This window comes from Nymphaea colorata, chromosome 13, assembly GCF_008831285.2.
Source record: "Nymphaea colorata isolate Beijing-Zhang1983 chromosome 13, ASM883128v2, whole genome shotgun sequence".
NCBI lineage: Eukaryota > Viridiplantae > Streptophyta > Magnoliopsida > Nymphaeales > Nymphaeaceae > Nymphaea > Nymphaea colorata.
Window position 1 is genome coordinate 17795970 of NC_045150.1, and position 24424 is coordinate 17820393.

General features: G+C 36.1%; 1 protein-coding gene across 2 annotated transcripts; it reads right to left on the reverse strand.

The window, feature by feature from the left end:
• Nucleotides 1-1502: 1502 nt before the first annotated feature.
• Nucleotides 1503-24424, reverse strand: LOC116267016 (ATP-dependent DNA helicase Q-like 4A). 2 transcript variants are annotated; one of them, XM_031648559.2, is made up of 26 exons: nucleotides 24286-24424; nucleotides 23443-23531; nucleotides 23155-23325; nucleotides 22101-22158; nucleotides 21512-21919; nucleotides 21282-21437; nucleotides 21072-21202; nucleotides 20578-20968; nucleotides 20361-20492; nucleotides 16850-16936; nucleotides 16644-16771; nucleotides 13942-14062; nucleotides 13684-13835; nucleotides 13467-13602; nucleotides 6823-6946; nucleotides 5646-5716; nucleotides 5476-5544; nucleotides 5260-5361; nucleotides 4105-4263; nucleotides 3913-3993; nucleotides 3668-3829; nucleotides 3483-3538; nucleotides 2670-2796; nucleotides 2480-2574; nucleotides 2303-2380; nucleotides 1503-2221 (listed from the first exon to the last, which is right to left on the reverse strand). In XM_031648559.2, exons 2-26 carry the CDS (start codon nucleotides 23475-23477, stop codon nucleotides 1792-1794), a joined length of 3660 nt encoding a protein of 1219 aa, XP_031504419.1. In that variant the 5' UTR covers nucleotides 23478-23531; nucleotides 24286-24424; the 3' UTR covers nucleotides 1503-1791. The 2 variants fall into 2 exon arrangements, with proteins under 2 accessions (XP_031504419.1, XP_049937040.1); XM_050081083.1 differs by lacking the exon at nucleotides 24286-24424 and adding an exon at nucleotides 24122-24253.

Genomic DNA, 24424 nt, shown 5'->3' on the forward strand with positions numbered 1-24424 from the left:
TTGGCGGAGAGACCACTGGCCTTTTTTATATTGAAATCTTTATGTTTGAGCTTCCCTTTTACAAACAAATTGAACCATTTGCACATTTGACGGTTGGAATTATTGAATTGATTTAATGATTCAATATTCAATCAATCTCTTTTTCCTATTAGTGCGTATAATCATGTGTTATATTTGTATTATATATTAAATAAATAAGACTTTTAGACAAGTTGTATGATTATACAAAATAATTCACATGATGGATTAAATAAGCAATTGATAAATTGATAAACAAAACCTTTTTTAAGAGCTATACAATTTTTCCATATTCAATATATTTACTTGATATTAATTTTATTATTTATAATTAAATAAATACATTATTTAAGATATCATGTTGATGTCTTAACTATAATAGTTTGATTGATTACATAAAGACGCTTAATTAAATATAATATTAATTAATTAATTAATTGAAATTATTTTGTATGATTTAGTTGTAAATATTTTAAGTCAAATGGTGTATCAAATGGTGTATATGGCTATTAATATTCTTATCATGCCATGTTGTTAAGCTGACTTGAGGCTTGGGTTTGGGAATTGGGAATTGCTGGAAAAGCAAAATCGTCCATATGTATATATATAAAGAGAGGTTGAACAACATATTCAACCTCCACTTTTTTTTTTGTCTTTCCATACCGATTCAAGGTCAAAATCAACTTTTATCTTTAATTTAGCTTTGTATCGCGAAAACTCATATTGTGTCCGACTTGGCCAAGTCAGTTGAGTCTTGTCCGAGTCATGGACGTGTGGATTGCTTGAGTGCTAACCCGTAACCCGCTAAGAGAACAATCCTGATCCGACTCGGGCGCGAGGAACTCGGTTTGCCAACTATGCTTTTAATAAGCTCCCTACCCGACTGAATAGTTCAAGCAAGAGATTGGAAACCGTCTACTGCTCAGCCAAAACCGACTACAGGCGAGTCTCAATCTCTGAAAATCACTGTTGTACCCGGTCATCCACATTTGATAGCCTCTGACAGAATCCCCATATTCCTTCAAGATGCCCAACAATCAGGTTTCGGTAAGCTTCCGCCTACTTGCCTCATATTTTTTATGATGGCGAGCGTCTTCTTGCTCACGATCGGCTTCATACCACTTTGGTAGCTCCACCACCAAATGGCTAGTTAAGACACCACAAACACTCACTCTCTGTTGTGGTTAGCAGAGCCAAACCGTCATCGATCTTCATTTTAAAAAAAAAAAAATCACTGGGCATCACATCCCTTTTAAGTAACAAGTTATAATAATAGCAGGTCGGTCTTACATTGATTTATTTTGGACCGGACTCCTTACCTTTCCTATTCTCCTCCACTCATTCAGAAACCCTCAGGTTGTACCATTATCTACCTATAGCTTTGACTTGTGGAGAAAAAGTGAAGCGCGTAAGAATTAAACTATGACTGCGTCGCATTAAACAGGCACGGCCCACTTGGCATTTTGACCAAAGAATTGTGCATATAGCAATGAAATATGGTGATCTCTTGTCAGAAGGTTAGGCAATCTGGGACAGTCAAGCAGATATTACAACCTTGCCAGAAAAATGAAAAGGCCGTAGTTCGTGACGCAAAACTATACCGAAGCATAGTAATTTAACAAGATTGCAAATGCTACAACAATCATGCATCAGAACCACATGATAACTCAATATCGGCCAAAGGGATTACATACTTAGACAATGGACAAGGTCCCTAATACAACTCAGGGATGATCTACAGTTGATTATCGCAGGAACCATGTCATTTTGCATTTACACTTGATCTTTTCTAAATGCATACCTGTCAAACAATTTGTTAACTGCACTATTGGCATACTTTGTTGATTTTGATTGCGTTGATGAGACCCTCCTTTCACTAGCATGGTTTTTTGTTGGATCCAAGTCCTCAAGCTCCTCTCTGTCCAGATCAACATCAACAACTTGGTCATAACTCAAGGCCATTGAATTTGTTTTACTAGATTGTGCCTTTCTTGACTCCCATTTGTAAACTTTTTTCTTCACTGACGCACCATCCCCAATGAAGTCATCATCATGATTCGTACCAAAACTGGATGAGGAATGCGACTCTCTCTGTCTCTTGACAGACTCATCAATGACGTTGTTGCCGTTCCCTCTTTGGTAGTCTTCAATGGTAGATTCAATAGTTTCCAGAACCCTACTTCCATATTTATTTACCTTTGCCCTGCAGAAACAAGTTTGTGAACCACATCAGTACAAGTTTAATGATTGAAGAACAGATGCTCAATACATGTTAATCTCTTACTTTGAGATGCCATTGATCTCAAGAAGATCCTCCATTGTTCTAGGAATTCTCTTGCTGATCTGCTGCAACGTGGCATTTCTGCAGTCAAGAAATAGAGCATTCTCAGTGTCTCACAGATTGGTTTTCTCGAACCAAAGAAAAAAACTTGGAATAAAAATCACGAGACAAGAAGTTCACCCAAAGATGTGGTAGGCCATGACACCCTCAGGAGCTTCCTTTACAAGTACCGTCCGGAGATTGCGCAGAGCAGAATAAAGTTTAGCTGACAAGTTCTGCAACATGACACATGTTGGTCAAGCAAGAGCTAGTGCTAGAAGGAAGTAGATGTGATCTTCACAGTAGGCTGGAACCATTCATGCAATTATACCGTGTCCACTTCTGGTTGAGGTTGTCCAGGATTACTAGCTGGTGTCTTTTCTGACACCAGTGGAACTTTTGCAAGGGGAGCTTCAACTTTCTCAGCTTTATTTGCCTTTCTGGATGGTGCAGGAAATCTGAAATAGAATTGTGACAGGTAAGTTAGGTAAATAATTTATAGCACAGACTAGTTAAGTTCCAAAACTAGAGAAATTAAATATATAATCCATTATAATTATAAAATAAAATGCATCATATAGATTCATGGGTACTGACAGCTAGTCAGACCAGTGAAGACAGTCTTGATCAAGATTCAAGAACAAAAAGGTGAGCAAATCAATTTGATGTTTTTAAATAGAATTGCCTAAAACATTGAATGCAACCATTCCGTACTACTGTACCTACATTACATGAAGAGGATAAACTGCATAACCATCAGAATGTTGGACAAGCATTGATACCAGGAACACACTAATGTGGTGTCATAGCCTTCAGGTAATTTATTCCAGTCCATCAAGGATCAACAGCAAAGCAGCAGCATTGCAAAAGAACAAGCATGTAAATACTTATTGAGAAAGTGATCATGCCAACCTTGCTAGAAAGGTCCACAACCTCACTAAGGTTATTTGCAAAATATAGGTTTCAAACATTGTCAGGGATCATAAAAACCTATACATTATAGTCTAATTTCAGCCCAATAGATTATAGAGGTACTTAGTAGTATAGTTATACGACAGATAAACTCGAATTTCAAATGCCTTTAATTTTCAGTGAAGAATAAAAATGCACTATCAAAATAGCGAACAGCAAGGATGCCAGCCACCTTAAAATGATCAGTTGTTGGCCAGAGAAAAGATTGTTAGCTTTTGACTCATTAACCTGCAGAACATTGCAAATTTGAAAAAAATATCACCAACAAATTCATATGATAAAAATGGACAAATGGAAGCATGATTTTGCATATATAAACTCCAACAATAACAGAAACATGGATAACATTTCCTCAACCTTTAAAACAGATAATACAGAACCATAAATATCGCTTTTTTTGACATCTTCAATAAGAAAGTCTTCAATAACAAGATTACGTAGGATACGAGAAGCATAGCCTTTCTCCAGATGTTTCCCTGCTCCATGGAGGCTCAACGTATCATGTTTGAGTTTTTTAACCTAAAAGAATAACCTCATTGAGGTAAGAAGATGCAAGAGAAAATAAAGTAGTTGCAGTTAAGAACAATGCCAAACGCACTTACACTTTGGCACATTGAACCCCTAAAGACATCCAATATATGTGATGAAGAGTAGCGCTGACCGGTCAACCTCACTAATTCCACCTATAGACAGACGGGCAAGGAGGCAGAGAAACACAACAATGAACACAAAAGCAACAATGTCACGAAAAATTAGCCAAGTGAAGTGGACGAGGAGAACAAACAAAAACTAACCAGCTGCACTGCTATGCCAGTTACATCCTTCTGAATAAAAGTCAACATCTTGCAACAGTTATCACATGTCTTCTTACAATTCCCAGGATCAAACTTCTCTCCAAAATGAACCAGCTGCAACAGCCTTCGGCAGTCCACATCATTTTCACAATAACCAACCTGGTTTACAGTTATGAAGAAACAGCAATTATGAAGCACAAATTATGATTGGATGGACAAGCTTTCACAGTTTCACGTGGCCGCACATACACAATAACCAGATTATGATAACTAAAGTTGCAGAATTTTCAAAAATTTCTTTCACAAATCCAAAACTGTAAACCATTCAAAGATATAAATAGCATAAATATCAGCTGTCATGTTTCATAAGACCAGACAACCCATCTTGCTCCAGAAGGTTTAACACAACCAAAAGTTAAAATCATTCAATTGGATAGTCAAGTGATGCTTAAAAAAATGGAATGAAATACCATGATCCACCACCAACGCATGCTTTTGTTTTTCTTTAGAACATCAAATGGAAAAGAAGGGATAGGATGTCACAGACAATCTTTTCTTCTGTCTCCTCATTCACAAATTGCTGAAATAAGCAGCCCACCAGACTGGGTTACAAGTTACAGCCACAAAATGACAAAATTTGCGACCCATTAGGGTTATTACATTGGTGGTAGACACAAATTGCTGAAATCTTCAGCCCATTACAGTGGGTGACCATATACGCACACAAATTGCTTAAATCTGCACCCATCACACTGGATGATCATGTACACACAAACTGCTGAAACCCATATGGTGGAGCATCTAAGCAAATATTGATAACTATTATGGCATTACCAGAAAAGCAAAAACAGTACATGGCAGATTGGAGGAAAGAGGGAATTTGTCATGTTGAATTTTAATGAAGGCACCACAATTAAGGAAAATAAAGGATAGGAATTTAGCTGTGATCCTTTTAGGAAAAAAAACAGCAATAACAATGGGTCATTCTAAAGGGATCACATGGTCATTTCTTTTCTTCCTTTTCTAACATCACGCAGACATCTCATGTGGGATTATGAATAGATCTAAACATTCATGATCATCTGGCACTTAAAATTGTTATGGAATTTAGACATGCCCAAACAGTCATGCATATTTAGGAACACAATAGAATACCATGCGTAGAAGATTCTCAATGTTGGTTTCCAATCGACCACCGCCACATGCCAAGGAGTTCTGTTCAAAAGTTCCATGACTAAGCATATGCTTAACCCGAATCTACAAAAAAAAAAAAGCCAGAATGAAAAGATGAGGAAACGTTCCTGAAAATTTATATATTTCCTACTTTGATAATCAGAAAATGAGTTAAGACACATGCATGCACTAACTTACATAATCGCTGTAATTATAATATAATACACAAGATGAACGCTGACCATCTCGTCCAGCTCTTCCACATTCCTAAACAAGCAAAACGAGCATCCATGTTTACAAGCACGGTAAAATTCATTTTGACGTTAATTATGCATATGAACCTGAAGCACTTCAACTGCCATACTCACCTGGTGATAGCCCTCAATAGATTTAGGTATGGAATGATGAATGACAAACCTAACATCAGGTTTGTTGATACCTAAATTTAAGAGTTCATATTACTAGTGTTAAACATGACATAAAATACAATGTGTGGGTGCACTAGAAAATTTGTGAAACAGAAAAGATTAATTACCTTCTTGTAATAAATTCAGTAAAACTAACAAAATATGTCACAAAGGCCCAAGAACTTGGTTTACTGCGATGTAATCACAAAATTTTGAGGAAAATAACACTAATACTGCAAATTTTTATTCTCAAATCAAAAAGTAGAAAACGTGTTTGCCTTTATCATGGTAGCATTCATCCAATGCTGAAACACTGTATGTGATCAACAATAACTTGCTGCAAAAATTCTGCGAATTAGGCCTTCTATACTTAGTTCAAGGGATTCTATCTTTTTCCATCAAAATAATCAAGTCATATAAAGAAAAAGGAACAGAATAAGCCAAAGTTGCCAGTGTTTGGACACCAAATAGAACATTTTTAATCATTTTCACTATTACATTACAAATAACACCAATTAATCGGCCTCAAATCAAGCATCTGAACTACTGGATCCAAGAATAACACACTATCTGCTTCAGTTCAGCCACCAAAAACAGAGAGACTAATAAGCCATGGACTATGGTACATAGACCACATGGAGTCCAAATATGACATACAAGAACTACTCTTTAAGTCATTCCCATGCATCAGAAATTTACAACTACAAACACTATGTGTAATTGTATATCCATGAATTAGACTTCTAATTAGACTTCAGTGTAGAGCATATTACTTTGAAGTATTTGCAATTACAGCCAAAAACTGAACACAATACGGGGTCTAATAGTTTTGAACCTGCCTCATGACTTCCAATGAGTAAAAACCCAGGATGAAATACAGTAAATCAGTAATAGAGCAGGAACATATAAGCACCATCCTCTATAATTTTTTGGGTGTAAGACATCTCAAGTCGTACTCAAGAATGAGATGTTTAAACTTTAAACCATCACCTTAAGAAACAGCATTAGTGTGCACTGTGGTCTGTGAGAGATCATAAAAGAATATCCATTCCAAAATGCAAATTCCACAAATTACAACAGCCCTCCACACACACACACGCGCGCACACACATGGAGGTAGAGAGATCATAAAGGATACCCATTCCAAATGCAACAGTTGCACAAATTATATTGATTTCATCTTTACTCCACTGTTTTTGAACCAGAGCACGGTGGTGAGGATCCATGTTAGCGTGATAAAATTCTGCTTTATGCCCAAGCTCCTGCAAATTTCAACTAGAGATTCATTGAAAAAACAAGAACCATGTAACTGGTTCTAGAAAAAGAAGTGCAATTTCATGCCAAAATCAGGTCAACCATAAAATATGGTAGGTGATGCTCAAAGAATAATGGCCAAAATCTTATATCAAAAGAATATTGCTCAAAATCTTGGCCAGTGTACCAATGTCCAGCAGTAAAAAGAGCATAGACCTTGTGAAGTTCAGAAGACTAAGAGAAAAGCTAGCACATAAGTAGGTGGTGCTCAAAGAGCCAAATATTCTACACAAAAACCTCAAGCTCAGCTAAGTGAAGCTCCAATTGGGCACAGTTCATTTATTAAACAAGATGAACCCTGGCCTAATTCTAAGTATCAGTCACTTACAATACTTAGATTGAACTTATGCTCATCAAATCTTGCCAAATCTCATATTTTTGAATTTTATTAGTATAACCAATTTCATATTGGTGCAGGTACAGATGCAGAACCAGTGGAAAGCATTTTCAAAATCTTGGGTGTGGGGACATGGCCATATGTGTGTGCGTCTATGTCACATGGGTGCGGGGTGCTAAAAATTTCAGAAAAACAAGGTTTCAGGTACGGTGAGGGTGTGTTTGAGTGTGTGTATATATATATATATATATATATTACATATAAACTTATAAGCAGCATATATATATGTATATATATTTGTAAGGGAACTGATTAACGAAACTTGTACAATTAATATATATCAGTGGCGGATCAACGTTATAGCTTGTGTGGCAATCGCCCACACCAGCCCACAAAAATGACTTTACTTACATCTAAAAACATTGTCAATTTTCAGGATTTTACATATGAGTGCTCCTTAATGTTTTGAAATTTAAACTTAGAGTGCCCTTCAATCAGAAATTTCTGGCTCCTCCATTCATATATATAAGAAAAAATGTTCCCTGACTAAGAAAACTTATAAACAGCAACAAAATATAGGACCATATGGCATATGCAGTATATAAAGTTATGAGCAACATATTGAACTGCAAAAGTATGCAGTAAAATGCTAAAAATAGTATATAATAGATACAACAAAATAGAAAACCTAAAAAATAGAAGCATCATTTCTTAAAAAAATTGAAAAGAAGACAAAAATGACCTTGATGTGGTTTGGCCACACCAGATTCACCAGACCCAGTGCCGTGTCGGAGGTGCACCCGCACCCACACCTAAGTCATGCCAACTCGGGTGCTTTTGCTGTATTGGTGAGTCTGTGGGGCATAACTGCTAGTTTGGCCTTGATCAAATTTCAAAATTGAGTCAAAAATATAAAAGAAAAAATTGTGTAAAAAAAAAATAAAACAAATGACATAAAATCCTATAATAGCTATATTTATCTTAGGAGTGTGTGTGTGTATAAGATAAATAGAAAGTTTATGGAATATTAGATTGTAGACTAAGTCAATATGAAGACTATATATATATATATATATATATATATATATATATATATACTGATCATAAGCCATTCAATCAACTTGAATGATGGTACCTGATTATTTTTCAAAATCAAAGTACCGGTTGTCATTTACCTCTTTAGAAAAACTACTTACATTACATGTGGTACCTTGTGAACCATCTCAAGTTGATCGAACAGGTAATGGCTAATACACAGCCATCATCTATGTCACCTAGGTGCGGGGTGTCGGTGCGGCACATCCCCAAAAAAAAAGTTGTGGGGGGGCAGCAAAAATATTTATTTGTTATTATTAGTTTAATTATAATATATATATATATATATAGACACACACATATAAGAACTAAGAAATTTAGAGTAAACACTATAGTCTATACCATTGTCACATAAGACGCTAACGGGTATAATACGGCGAGGAAAAAAACGGGTATAATACGGCGAGGAAAAAAATCTCGGGAATAAAACGGGAAAAAGACGGTAAATTTTTAAAAAATAAATAAAAAAATCCTAACAATTATATAAAAATAAAATAAATGAGAAATTAAAAAAACATTGGAAAATAGCTAGATAAGCAACAAATTTTAGGTACATGTCTCAAACAATTTGCCAACTTAAAAATTGAAAATAAAGTTTAAATTGAAAATAAAGTTTAAAGTTAATAAATTCTTCCCCTTCCCCTCGCAAGTAAACTCCAGCAAGAGGCGGGAAATGAGAAAATCAAAAACGGAAAAAGGAGAGGATGGCGGGAAGTTAATAAGCCCTTTCTCTCTTAAAAAGACGTTTTCGCCATTAAAAGGAGCATCCAAGTTTAAAAAAACCAATTCGTTTACAAATATTACATGCGCACCATCCTTTAAAAAGACATTTTTGCCATTAAAAGGAGCGTCCAAGTTAAAAAAAACTAATTCGTTTACAAATATTACACGCATGCCATCCTTTAAAAAGACGTTTTTGCCATTAAAAGGAGCATCCAAGTTACAAAAAACCAATTCTTTTACAAATATTACACGCGTGCCATTTCTTTTAAAAACATATGTCTTAAAAAACGTGGAAGACGGGTATAAAACGCGTTTTATACGCGTCTTTTATTTTTAAACGTTTTTTTGAAAAAAACGCGTTTTATTCCCGTTTTATACGGTAAAGACGTTTTTAACGTATAATACGCGTTTTTTATAAAATAACGGCGTTTTTTGTGACAATGGTCTATACACTCTACACTACACACTTTATGGATAAATTATATATGAATATTATATATTATATACTTATAAGTTATAATGTATTGTGTATATGAATGTAACATATTAAGCATTAACATGCTTACAAAATACAAACATTAAACAAGTAAACAAAAAACAACAAAACCATGACAGAACACAGAAATGGAAAAAAAATGTTAAACACTTTTAACAATAAAATTTTTTAAAATAAAAAAAAAATCAAAAAAAGACAAAAATAGGCTTGACGAGGTTTGACCGCACCCGACTCAAGTCAAACGTGGGTCGGGTGCGTGTCCAAAATGGACAAAAATGATCGGGTGTAGTCAAACGCACCCGACTCTTGTTGACCCGAGTCAGGTGCGAATCTGAGCCGCACCCACACCCAAGTCGTGTCGACACTGGTGCAGCAGTCAAATTGCAGCGTCCAGGTGACTTAGGCCATCATATTTACTTAGTTCACATATTTCAATAAACCCCATAAACATATAACTGAGTATTCATATGTTTATACTCAGGGCGGAGCTAAGGGGGGCCGCATGGGCCTTGGCTCCACCTCACAATTCTCTTTTTAAATTTACATGTAAATTTTAAAAAATTTTACTTGTCCGATATAAAAATTTTGAAAAATGATAGTTGGTGCATGTCAAAATTTAGAAACTTTAATTTGGCCCCCCTCATCAAAAATTTCTAGCTCTGCCTTTATGCCTATTGTATGTGTCTAAGTCACCTAGACGTGCCTGAGGGGCGCCCGCATGCACATGCATGTACGAGTGTGCTGCCGATTCGGGAGCGGTGTGGTGGGACTGTTTTGTTTCATAAGCCCCAATAAGTCGGGTGCGGTCACGTCATATTCGTCTGCACTTTTTTTTATTTTTATTTTTTAAGTTTCATTTCATAAGCCCCAATGGCCAGCAACCGGGTTTTCAAAAACTTGTTTGAAGTGTTGCCGCTGCTTTGGGCTGTGTATCCATCGCCCGACCACCTCGATGATAGCTCTGGCTACAGCTCCAGCTCCTAAAACAGCCTCTCGTTCAGCCGATGCTCCTCCAGCTATTGTGCTCTGGCAACTGCAACAGCCAGCCTCTTGTCCAGCTAGAACTCCTCTGACGAAAGCATCCGTCTAGCGACAGCCTCCGGCAATGTTTATTTCTCCAGCAAAAGTAACGAAATTGAGTTTAGGGTTTTTTTATTTTTCTTGTTTATTCCCTAAAATTTAGGGCTTTACTGTAAATCGTGGTTGCCTAATCTAATTTCTTAATTAATCTTCTTCAAAATCTTCAATCGGTGTTGTTCTTATGTTCTTATCAATTTCTTCTATGTTGAATCGGTGATGTACCCTTCATTTCACTTCTTGTTTCTGCCCTATTCTCCACGCTTTTGTTTATCTTTCACAGAGCTTATTGTTCCTCTTTTCACTGATTTTTCTGCGGTGCATGTAGTGCTGAGTCTGCTGACTTCATTCACTGAATGCACTAGTGTCACCATAACCTCTATGGGTTTACATGCTACTGAATGACTGAATGGGCCTGAAAGTTTAATAAATATGCAATTTCCGGTGCTCCTTCATAGTTATATATTAGTTATTACTTATTAGTTATATATTAGTTATAGCTTTTTGGTTTGTGCTTGTAGGAGTTTTAAATCTAACAATCCCTATGAGTCTAATAACTAATGATTAATCTTTGATTTCTTCCAACTATTTTCGTTCGTTGTTATTTACTTTTGGTTGGAAATTATATATATATATATCTGCACGGGCACTAAAAGTTTTTTGGGATTTGCGGTATCCTGGACCCGCACTCAGGTGACTTAGGTATGTGTATATATGGTAGATTTACAAAGAACTCCCAAATATATATAGTATGCATGCCCAACGTCCCTAGTTCAAAGAGAACCAAAAGAAAAGAAGGTGCAAAACAGCTGACTTGTATTTATTGTTCGACTACTTACGTTATGAAAGTCGGCTGAGCCTAACACAGGGCAAGCCTGGACGCACCTAGGCACACTTAGGCAACAATTACAACAATGAAGCTAATTAGCTTGTATTAAGTTATATAATATGACACCAGTCCATAACAGTCAATATCATATTTATATGATTTATATCATACTTATATAATGAAGACAAAATGCAAAGTTTCTCTTAAAAGTCTAATACAATTGAGTGTACAAAGTTATATACATATTACAGTCCAGCCAATATAAACAGTCTGATTCTAATGTTGTATATAAAGAACATAATCCAGAATCAAATGAGTTATGACGACTAGCTGAAAGGCTGAAATATAAATCAGACTTTTTTCAAAACAGAAATCAGACTTCCACATCAAAGATTTTAGAAAGCTTTTCGTTACCAAATTAACCATATCACAAAATGGATGTCTATTTCGTAGGAAAACTGAAAATTATGAACTGACTGCAATGAGTTACAGATAAACTGTATATAGACAAATAAACAGACTGTAATCAAATGAGTTACAACTTACAAACAGAGTCACAGACTATAATGAAACGGAATCTATATAAACATTATTACATTAAAATTATCAGTCAATATAGATCAGAGACAAATAAACAAACTGTGATCGAATGAGTTATAGACAGAGTTACAAATCTTATAATGAAACAGAATCTATGTAAACATTATTATATTAAAAAGTCTACTACATAATATATAAAATTATAAGCAGTATATTGTATACAAACAGTCACAAACTAAAAACGTGCACCACAACAGTCCCCAGCATTGTTTAATCTTTATTAAATAGTGTTTAAGAGCCCCGCTGACAGACTCTTGGACTTCTATGGACTAGGCGCACTCTGGACTAGTCGAGCCTAGTCTATGTTGTTCAGGCGCCCAGGTGCTGCTTGGCGCCTAGGCAAAAAAAGGCGACCAATTTTTTTATTTTATTTTTTTAGTTATGTAAAGTTATTTTGACTAACTATTACTAATATTTGAAATGTGGAGAGTAGTAATATAACAAGCATAATCAACTCAAACAATCAAAAATTAATTGTTGACTTCATTGAATATGCAAAATGAATAGAATAAGTTTAGCATTACTCATTAAATGTAATCTAATACAAGTAACAAAAAAAACTGAATCCAATCTCTAGAAAAAGGAATGTAAATCCATAGGAAGGCTTTAATCCCATCTGTTCTTAAAGAAAGACATCATATAATAAAAAAGACTAACAGTACATAATAGTATACATATAACTACATAACAGTAACAATACATATAAACGCATAACCATACTAACGTATACATATAACAGGTATCACAATATTACATATTATATAACAAGCTAACAGTATATACGTATAATAGGTTGATGGAGATATGACAAGTATAACAGACTGTACATAACAGTATATACCTATGTTGTTAAGGCGAGGCAACACCTAGGCGTGGATTAGGCACCAGTCCACACCTATTGCCTAAGTCCATCACTTAGGCGATGGGTAAGGTGTTGGCACCTAAGTCCACACCTGTTCAGGCGTAGCCTAGACGCATGTCTAGGCGTTGCCTAGTCACAATATCACCTGCATAGCCTAAGTGTTTGGACTTAAGAGATGCAAGTGGCGTAGCGACTTGGCATCACCTAGGCGTTCTCCTAGGCAATGCCTCAACAGCATAGTCAGACTACATGTCTCCGTGTAAATGGCAGACAATGTTCAGAGCTCATAGAGATACCAAATTTGGAAAGATTTTATCATTCACAAAATCACAGCTACCACTGAACAAACATGAACTTATACAGTCTCTGCCTAACAGTAACTTCCACAGGGGAAAAATTCAGACACTGACCATCAATTTCATCTATACTAATGGGTGTGACTATCAAACCTTCAATTTGTTAGCAACTTTTTCACAATCCATTCTTGAAAGGCAGTAGATTATGCCACATTCGTCAAAATGGTTTTCTCTAATATATTTATCAATATCCTCCAAACACTTTTTGGTCTTTGGCATTATGTAATACCTGCAGCATTAGTGACGAGTTAGCAACTAATTTATGTGAAAGACCAACAACAAAGTACGCATTCATGCACTAACACCTTACCAGAGGTTTGGACGGTTAAAACTTTGACGGAAAACCACACAATTCACAAGGCCAAGTGCTTGCACCACATCTTCCTTTACAGTTGCAGTTGCAGTTGCAGTCAGGGCAAGTACAGGAACAGTAGGAAACCGCTGCTTCAGAATTCCAAGACTCTGAACATTTTCACAGCATTAGAAACATAGGTTCAAAATCACTACAACAATGTAATGCATACACACTCAAAATTCTAAGAATCACATTCAATTTCAAAGTTCAAACCTGATAATCCGGTCTGAAATCATGCCCCCACTGGCTAACGCAATGAGCCTCATCAATTACTATTCTCGCTAGTAACTCTCGCATATGCAAGCTATCCAGGTGCCTCAACAAATTATCACTTCTGCATGAAAAAGAAAAAAAAATGTACCAAAAGAGAATCCAACAAAAAGACAAAAAAGAAAGAGTGAGAGAGAGAAGAAGAAATAAGACACAGACTTTCTTATGCCATTGCAGCCCATGTTCCATATTTAATCAAATAACTAGATTTCAGTGAAAAAAAAAAAGCTTTACAAATGCAGTTAAAACTTAACATGCACTAAAGTGCTAATGAATCTCAAGCATGGAGTACACAAAACATAGTAAAATGTACAAAGTTGAAAAATAGAAGCTTCAAAAAATAGGTAATGCACAAAGGACATTGCAACCAATGACACCATCCTGATGTCGCACAGGCATCATGTGTTATTGGAAGAGTGTTACTGTTACCTTATTCATGCACGTGCCAGCAGTTTTGGTCACTTTGTGCACATGTATTTGTACTATTTCAGCTACGCTTACAAATGCAAAATCATGTAACAGTGAAACAGTACATTTGGCTAGTCAGTTAAGCATGAAAGGATGGATCTGTTTTACCTCCATCACATAGTCAACATGAAACACTCAAATACAAACCAACAAACTTAGATATATTTGAATGTGTGGTCAGATTCGAGGTCACATTTAATCTGGACCCTTGCCTTTGAGTCTGACCTAAGATGAACCAAGCCAGGTCCAAATCATTTTCCTTCATCTCAGGTAATGAAGCTATCATCAAACATGCATTATGGTTAACCAGCGTCATCTAACACCGGTTCTAATGTTGGTCCAGTTTCCCATATTCAGCATCCATACCTTGTACCAGTATACCGAGTCCATAGGTACGGGTACGGGTGCCGGTGCGGGTACGGGACTGACCATTTTCAAAAAACTTGGGTGCGGGGGTACGGCCATATATATATATATAAACAATAAGAAATACTTAGAAAATATGTATCAAAATAAAAAATATACATCAACATAAACAAATAAAATAACATAGAAAATATATATCAATGGCTCTTGCAGCAGTGTGTTTAAGAAACTTATGAAAAACTTTAAACATATGGACAACCAAGCAGGCCCCTAGTCAAATATGAACATCAATCGAATTTCCACATCTAAAGAATAGAATAAAAAGTAAGGTGGAAAAAATTAAATCAAAGTAAAATTAAGCAGTTTGAATCTATAGGTACGCAAGTGTCAAAGTACCCATTTTGAGTACGAGTACGGCGACACGTGGACCTTATTGAAGTACCCATGTGACTTAGATACCGACAAAAGGGCATAACCAAGATTAGCCACCTGAGAACCACAGAATGCAAGACACACACAAATAGGGAAAGGGAATAAGCGCAAACATGAGTTGTACTAAAAGCACATTGAAAATAAGACAAGGGATACTTATAAGATTAGTTCTTGTTTGTTTGACTATGATAGGTGTCAGCAAGTGTTTGCGGTTGTATGGCCCTAGACACCTAGAAGAAGGCAGATGTGCCCTTCATCTGTCTTCCCAGAAGAAATGAAGATGTCAAGATAAAGCCAATCCTACTTTTTTTCATTTATTTGGTGCAGTAAAACCTAAAAACCAAATCGAATATGGATTTAATATAACCTCACCAAATCCAAGCAAAACGAACATCCAGTATGGGGCTGATGGCAAAACTGTAACAAAATTCACTGACCAACCAATTTTCAAGCCAATTCGTATAACTGTATTTGGACAATGTAAGGAAATGCATCCTTCTCAAAATAGTTGCAAACTTTTGTATGTTATAACTTGAGAAACATGATTCTTTGTAGAACAAAAAAGCAATTTTGTCTGTAACATTGTCTAGCTCCAGACCCCAAACAACACTGGCCTTCATCAAAGTTTAACCAATATTATTGAAGTGCCATAGATGATGCCATGAGTGAGAAATATTTTCCTTTTAGTCGTATGAAGTTTTGAACCACTAATAGGGCATGACCAGTTGACCACCCAGCCTCATGTTCATCGATACTTGACTGTGTATAATATGGAGCCCATTCGGCAAATAGGCCTAGTGAATAAGGGTCTAGCAGTGAGGTGTGGTTACAAATTCGAAAATAGGATGCCTTCATGTAAGCACATAACAGTAGGTAAAATTCTCTGTCTTCTAATCCAATATGCAATAGACCCCATGTACGAATCATAATACTTTGGAAATTGCTACATGGTCAATGCTGTTATTTGGGATTTTTGGATCAAACGATTAAATATCTTCTCTTATTCAGGGTACTTTAGGAGACTTAAGTATATCCATTACTTTCATTAAGAAAAAATCTAAAATGCACGAAAATGGTACATCTAAATTCTAAAGCAACATCCCTGTCTAGTAACCTTACTCAGGCCACTAAGGTGTTATCTTCTAGTAAAAAGTTCACGCATTTTCTTGCTGCAGATACCTTCCAAAGAACTTATATCTTGAAGGTGGCTTTAGGATGTCTCCATTTTCTTCAATTTTTAAAGTTGAATGGCAAAACTAGCAAACGCTGCTTGAAAATACAGGTCAACAGCAAGAATATGGCATCAACCAGTCAATTACCAATTGCCACCACTTTAAAGAATGCACCACTAAGAGTATCAGTGATTGCAGAACACTCACTTTGCAATTTTTTCTGGTGTCACATATAACAACTTGTATTTACAGCAGTCTGAAGTCAATTCTCTAAGGACTTGTTGCTGCTCAGTCCATTCCATAGTTGCACTTAGATATGCTGCACCAATGTTTGCCTATAAATTAAGATTAGCAAGCATACAATTGTTAAGAAAAAACAATATACAAGGGAAACAAAACAAAATCAATACTACCTGTAACAAATGCATGATTTGATCCTGGATAAGTGATACAAGAGGACAAACAACCAACGTCACACCAGGGCCTATAAGAGCAGGAAGCTGCAGAAAAGACAAATTATATTTTGCTCAGGAGGATAGAACAGTGAAGAGAGGCCAAAGGTAGTATAATAATCACCAGTCAATATTATCCAATCAATTTAAAAATAAATAAATTATTGGCTCAACGATTCGCATGCAAGTGATTCTAAAAATTGGAGGTATAAACAGAGCACACATCAAGATAATACATATTAGGTAGGAAGATCGTTCAATTTGCAAATGTTGTCTTTTTTGTGTAACAAAGGAACAAATAGTTGTGACTGTTAAAAGAGTTGAGTCTCTTGTGACGACAAAGAGGTTCCAAATTTGAAAAAGGTTACATTCTTCTACCATGCGAAAAGGATGGTTGAAATAGAACTATAATGGCTCACAATCCAGATACTATATTGGTCCTGCTGATGTTTTGAATGACCTCTATCAACTAAAAATGCATCATTCAGCTTTAATAACCAAAGCAGCTTCAGAACATTTAATTGCACGGCAGGGCAATTGGAGAAAGACAAAGTGGTTTAAACTTTAAAGATTACAAGACAGCAATCTAAGGACTGGACAAACTCAGTCCACAATTTTTTACTGTCACTCTATTAGAGCAGCTTTCTGGGCATTCAAGTATCATTGACACAGAATTTTATGGTTCTTTATTGTTCCCATGAAAGTGATTATGCTTTGCAATAGACTAATTTCTGGAAACTGGACATGAATTAAGTGAAATTTGAAACAGATCCAACTGTGGGTTCTTGTACCTTAGCTGCATCCACAAGAATTAGTTTCACCGCTTGACTAAGAAGGCATCAACACCTACATCAGTGACTACCACTTGATCAATCAATACATACTGGTGAAATGACACCTTGTTACTTAAACTAAAATTATGCTTGTCTGAAGAGATTACTCCCAGCCCTGTAAACGACATACCATGTAGCATGCCACATATTATCAGTATACTGGGTTATAGATGCATATGATATAGCCACAGATGGAACAAATATGATATGGTGGTCTATATCATAGAGTGGGAAGAGTGTCATACTGTAATGAAGGAGGCTTTCTCTACTCTAGTGAAGGAGGCTTTCTCTTGTCGCCAGTTACTTTAAAGAGGCTTTTATTCAATATTCCAACCATTTGAAAAGGGAAAAGGAAAGACGAGTTTGATTTTTTTTTTTTTTGTTCTACCGTTTGTCATCATCTCTTTTTTTCTTGTACCTTCTTCAGCTCTTATCTTATCCATTATATACGTGTAAATAACATGTAACAGGAGATCAATATCCTAGTTTTATAGGTGGCTGTAAGCATGTACGCATTCTTGCGAAAACATTCCAAATTATGTACGCAAGAAGTTAGGCAATTTACAGCAGATCAAACATAGGAGAAAGAATACCTAGAGATGCACTACTACAATCACCAAACCTGGTAATGATGATAAGGATGTCTAAGCACCATTGCAATAATTACAAATAGACCAAAATGTAAGGAAAAAAAATCACTTCAATTGTGAGAGGGAGATTTTACAACATTTCGAATTGTAGTGGAGGTCAACTGTGAATCTGAATCCACCTTTTTGGTTCAAATTGGTCTTACTGCACTATATGAATTCTCTAGATATTTACCTCTTACATTCTTATTTTGTGATGATATCCTATGAACTGAAACAATGAGTTCACATTGTTATCCCTTGCATCTGATATGGGAGAAAGGAGAAATATAAAGATCAAGAATATGGTGCCCTGAAGCAGGTCCGATGAAAAGCATCATCTTCCTGATGCATCTTTGACTCTAAGCTTGTAGTAAAATGTAAATAATGAACCTCTAAACATCGCATCATATTGCTTGCTGAAATTTCTTGACAAGGCTTTCCTTCAAAGTTCCATTTGAAATGTAGGCATCAATAATGAAAATAAAGAACGATTTTGTGATTCCCACAGCAATACCAAAACGATTTGTGATACTTGCTTCTAACAGATATTTTTAATATTTCACAATATTTTGTTGATACCATCAACAGGCTCCAGAATGGCCATAATAACTGGATATTTTCCAAATGTCTCAGATATAGGTGACTATCTTTCAATAGGACAACAAATAAGAAAATGGTATCTTACTTCCTAATTGATGCGACTAGAGTAAAGATGAACTAAAGGTGACAACCATCTGTCCCTTTAGTAAGGAGTTACTGAAAAAATGTAGTTTATACATTTACATAAAACTTCCAGTATTAACAAAGTAAATTTAAAGATAGAAAAACCAATATGCCAAACTCCACATGCAAGCATGAATATAAAATGCATAATCATTTATTTTGCTAGTTGGTAACTTAATAAAAATCTGGACACACACAAGCAGACATAAACATAAGATGCTTCTCTTAAGCATCCTTCATGCACTAAACAGGAATTAAACCCTTCTTAATGGCAGGTGACTTGCAAAGTTGCACTCGACAAAACCAAATTCATAAAATATACCTCGAACAAATTTCATTGGTTTTCTATTTTCCTCCCAACAAAATAACTCACCTAACCCTCAGTGAGTAATCATGTCTAGATAATGGTCAAAAAAATCACCTGCACTTGCCAAGTCGAACTTGTCTCCAACTGAAGAGGTTCCCTTGCCCCTAAAATGTGACAATGTATTTTAAAGATGAAGTAATTTTAAAGGTGCTTTAGTTTTGTGGTGCTTTGGTTATTTCATTTGATTGAATTAATTTAACATAGTTATTTTGTGTTACATAAGCTTTTTGAATTTTATGTGCATTAACTTGTCATTTATATAGAAAAATGTACATCTACAAGACAGAACCTCAGGTGGACAAAAGAGCAAATAGAAATACTGTTTACAAAGAGCAATGTATTATCATACACCTGTGGCTGTCAGTGACCCTTTCACATATAGCCAGCATTTGCCTTGGAAGGGAAAACCTCAAGGGTATTTAAACTTGCTCTTATATAAAGCATTTAGAGAAAGAAACATATAAAAATTAACTATGAAAGAAACATAGAATGGCTTCTTCTCTAGAAAAGATTAAGCAGTACAAAGTACAAACAACAATCTAAACTACCAATAAAAGAAGAAAAAAAAATAACCCGTCTATGATGGTAGCTTTCACTAAAAGGTCTCCAGGGAAGAACATTTAAACATAAATAACCCAGAATGCATTCAAGATATTCTGGCCGATATTTATCCTAAGAGATAAGTAAAAGCAACATCAAGCTGAAACAAAAGCAAGCACATGGAGAAAACTCAAAGTTCTTGTATACAGGGATAAGTAATGAAGTATCTATGGAAATGACTGAACCATAGAGCGCATTGTTGTTCCATAATTAGCTAAAGTCATAATTATCTTGGTTAAACACTTGTTATCAGAAGTTTGAAATTGCTGAAAAGATACTGCAGAACTCTCAGATAGCATGTGGGAAAGTAACAGTAATACCTGATACGTCAGGCTTTTTCCACCACCTGTTGGCATCAAAACAAAAACATCACATCCACTCATTGTTGCATTTATAACCTCTCGCTGGTTTGGACGGAATGAGTGGTTTCCGAACACCTTTTTATTGTTTGCCTGACTAAAGGCATGTCAGAACGTGCAGGCAGAAAGAAACAAACCCCATAAACACAGAAAAATAAACAAATAAACAAACGATCACCTCTAATTGCCTGGTCCATGGGAAATCTCTGCTACTCCACTTCTTGTCTGAAGAACCATCAATGTAGTTTACATCCAGTAACTTGGGGGCAAATGCTTCCCTCTCCACAAAAGAAACTGCGCTACCCTTCCAATCCATGGAGGAAGCTGTCATAGGTGACTGAATTGAATTGAAGTAATAATCTGATTGATGAGATGTTTGCCCTATATCATACGTTGCAAAAGAATTATGTGTAAAGTCATTCACCACTCCATGAGAGAGGGGAGTTCCCAAGTTAGTTCTGCATGTAGACATAGTGGATGCAGAATAATGTGATCTCTGCCTCTCTTCGTCTCCGGCTGTACAATGAAGAAATCTTTCAAGGTCTTGAATTTGTCTATTCAGCTGCAAACTAGAGAGAAAGAATGGAATGTACAAACATAGATTTCATCAGGAAGATAACATCCAAACTTTTAAACATTAAATTACTCATAAGAAAGAAAAAGAATGAGCACCGCTCATCACGGAGTTGTGCTGAATGGTGAGGTGCAAGCTGATCAGAGTTATCTAGCAGTTCATTTGAAATAACAATTAGTCTGTCCTTCATCTCCTGTAAATGATTTAAAGCTTCGGAGCAATGCACCATCTAAAAAATGAAATTAATTAATAATAATATAATTTTAACAGCATTTAAGCCAGATCAAGTGTAGACTGCAAACATATACCTTACATCCATGGCCACATTTGATATCTGGCTCAGCAAGGCCTCCAATATCATGTGCAAGTCCCCCAGGAGTAATAGGTGAAACTTTAGATACTAAAGATGGTGGAGTACCAGTAGATTGGTAATGATTCATAACTATTTGGTCCACATCAATAGACTGACAAGAAATAATACTTAATAAGATATTCAACAATGAAATCAGCTCGTTATTGATAAATGTGAATAACTAACCTTCAAAATTTCCTCATCTTCAATGGCATCCATGAACTCTTCACTTAGGTCATCAAAATTGGTGTTTCCATTGCTCAGAAATACATCTGGAATCGAAGAAGGGTTCGAGATTGAGCCAATGGGTGCACCATCATTTTGCACATTTTTTGCTGCTACAGAAACTTTTGTGGAATTAATTGCAACATGACCTACAGAGCCTCCATCCTTGACATGTGTTTGATGCTTGAAACTCCCTGCAGTTCCTGCATGGTGGACTGAACTGCACAAAGAATGCTGTTGATTTCCAATGGCCTGTTTTTGCTTTGTGGGAATATTGTCAGAAACTCCTTTTGAAACTAGTGGAGCAGTCAATCCAGGTCTCAAGTATCCTTTACAACTGAATTGAAGCCTATTAACAGCATCATGCACCTATTAAAGGGACCATCATAGAGCACAGCAGAAATATTTAGTGACATAAATAAGCTTAAACTGCCAAATGATCTCACGAAATTTGGCAACCAAACATAATCAGTTCAAGTCCTTCACCATAACAAATAAAGCTGAATGACATTAGTCTAAGGCTCTGAGTTATGAAGCGAATCAAGCATACCTTGGAAATCTGGAAACTATGAGGCCCTTCAACACTTTGGACTACAGAAGCCATTGATCTGAGAAGCATACAGAATTAAAATTATTCATTGACAAACCAAAAAGCAGAAAAAAAAAATCAATTTGGCACATCTAGATCCAAAGAGATGCAAACATTTCATATTGATCGCCAAAGATTAACGGTAGCCTATACAAATCATTCAGACTGCACCGGAAAAATTTAGAACCGATGCCAATGATCACAGCATGGGGTGCAGAATATGGCAGAATAAGATAAGACTTGAGTTTCAAAATTGCAGCGGATATCTTGGAAGCACTTAAATGGTCTTCTGGTGGAAAGGGATATCCATGCGAAGAAGACCAAGCAATTTGAGTTTTCATAATCAGCTTAGAAGAGGAAAAATTTGTCTTATCTGTGTCCTCTAATTTTAATGAGTAGAAGAAAAAAACTGTTTTTTGCAAATCTGCAACAAAAGTCTTATAATTGAACCTAGATTTTCAAAGGATTGATGTCTCTGGAATTTCCTTGTAATAAAAAAGCCTACTTGTCCGTTTCAGTTCCCATGCTTTTTCTTTTTTCAACTCTTGTTCTTCTTCTACAACCTTTACCAAAACAAATACCAATTTCGGAAACAAAGGAATCAGTTTCAGAGATCTTGCTGCTTCTAATACAAAGAACTGAAATCTCGAACCATCTAAACTAGTTTTCACCAATTAGACAGGATGTTCATCTTCAAGAGCAACAAAACTTTTGTGACTACGAGCAATATGACAGGATAAGAATCAAGATATATTTATGCAGCAGAAAGACCGGTCAATTGTGCATTCCCCTTCATATTACTGAAACAATAGTTTCTATTGACAAGAAAAACTTTTCATATTATTAACCAAACGGTCCAAATAACTTCAGAATTTTTATAAAAGTTTGTATATCCGTAAACATATATATATATATATATATATATATATATATATAGATATATGTAACATGCATCTGACAAACTTTTGTACTTAACATAGAACAAAGTGTTCAAAAACCTATATTCATTACGCACCTTGTGCACTGCTGCCCTTTAACAAAGGGGTTTTGAGTTGGCAAGGAATAATGGAAGTTCGAACTTAAAAAGTCATTTCTTGTTGACGCGTTCTTAAGAGCATCAGCATGACGCAACCAGTTTACTTTAGGAGCCTTCACTTCTGAGGCAGAACAGTTGTTTGAAATGCTTCTGCATAATACACAAATTGAAGTTAGATTATCGGCAAAAAAACAACAGCCACTATGTAGAAGGCAGGACGATCTCAAGTAGATAAGGTTGAAACTTGAAAGCAAATAAGACACGTACACTTTCCTCAAATCCAATTTTTTTCTTTTAGACATCAGTCACCATACTTGATACGCTGCCAATAAACCTCCTGCCCTTAAAAGGATTAGCTGCCAAACAAAACAGAGCAAATGCTCACTTAATGATGTTGGAAGATAATTTGTTATTGTTTAGTGTAGATGATTAGTTCTATGGCTGACACGGTATACATAAAGGAGATGAGCAAAACTGATCCCAGAAGGGGACTACAATAAGAGACGGAATTGGATACTGACAACATTGGTAAGTATGATTTGCTTCTTTACAGCCCTGTCGACCATGCGAAATATATGGTCTGTGAAAAGCAAGGCCAAAAAAGCAACACTGACACCATGTTTTAGCCTGGTCTCCAGCCACATTCATTTCCAAGTAAATTTGGATATCCAGTAGAATGAGCAAAACACATACTAACAAATTTCCAGAACTAAAGCCACAACCGCAATCTACAGGAGAAACGATTTTCATCGTCGTATTTAGCAGAGAATAATAGAAATCCACGCAAAAATCACGCAGACCAGAGAAATGGTTAAACAATAAATTCAACGAGTCCTAAATTTTGCAATGCCTAACCAATGCGAATCTTCCCAGTGAAAAACAAAAACAGGAAACTCTAGAAAAGAGAAAGCCAACAGTTCATAAAAGAGAATGCGCCGCTTCGAACCACAAATCTGCGAGAAAAACTGCACGAAGAAGCCTCGCCAGTCATCCATCGAGGGCATCAATCAAGCGCAGACATGAAAAGCAAAACCTCAACAGAAATCTATCACCGCATCATACGGAATTAACAGGGAAATCAGAACCACGGAAAGGAAGACAAATGAGGACCTCGATCCTTGAACCGTAGAGAGAGACGATAACGACAACCGCCTTCTCCTTCTCCCTCTGCCGAGCCTAGAGACCTGAGGAAAGTGGTGGGGGCGGGGTCCCTCAAACTCTGAAAGAGGGAGGAGGGACTGAAGAGCGG

Bases quoted from the DNA above. Each gene is read 5' to 3' on its own strand.
- LOC116267016 (XM_031648559.2), bottom strand. From the start codon at position 23,477: ATGTCTAAAAGAAAAAAATTGGATTTGAGGAAAGT. The intron at 5,717-6,822 runs GTATCCTTTATG...TCTTAAATTTAG, and splicing joins AACTGTTGCATTTGGAATGG to GTATCAACAAACCTGATGTT. The intron at 3,830-3,912 runs GTAAGTGCGTTT...TTATTCTTTTAG, and splicing joins GGGGTTCAATGTGCCAAAGT to GTTAAAAAACTCAAACATGA.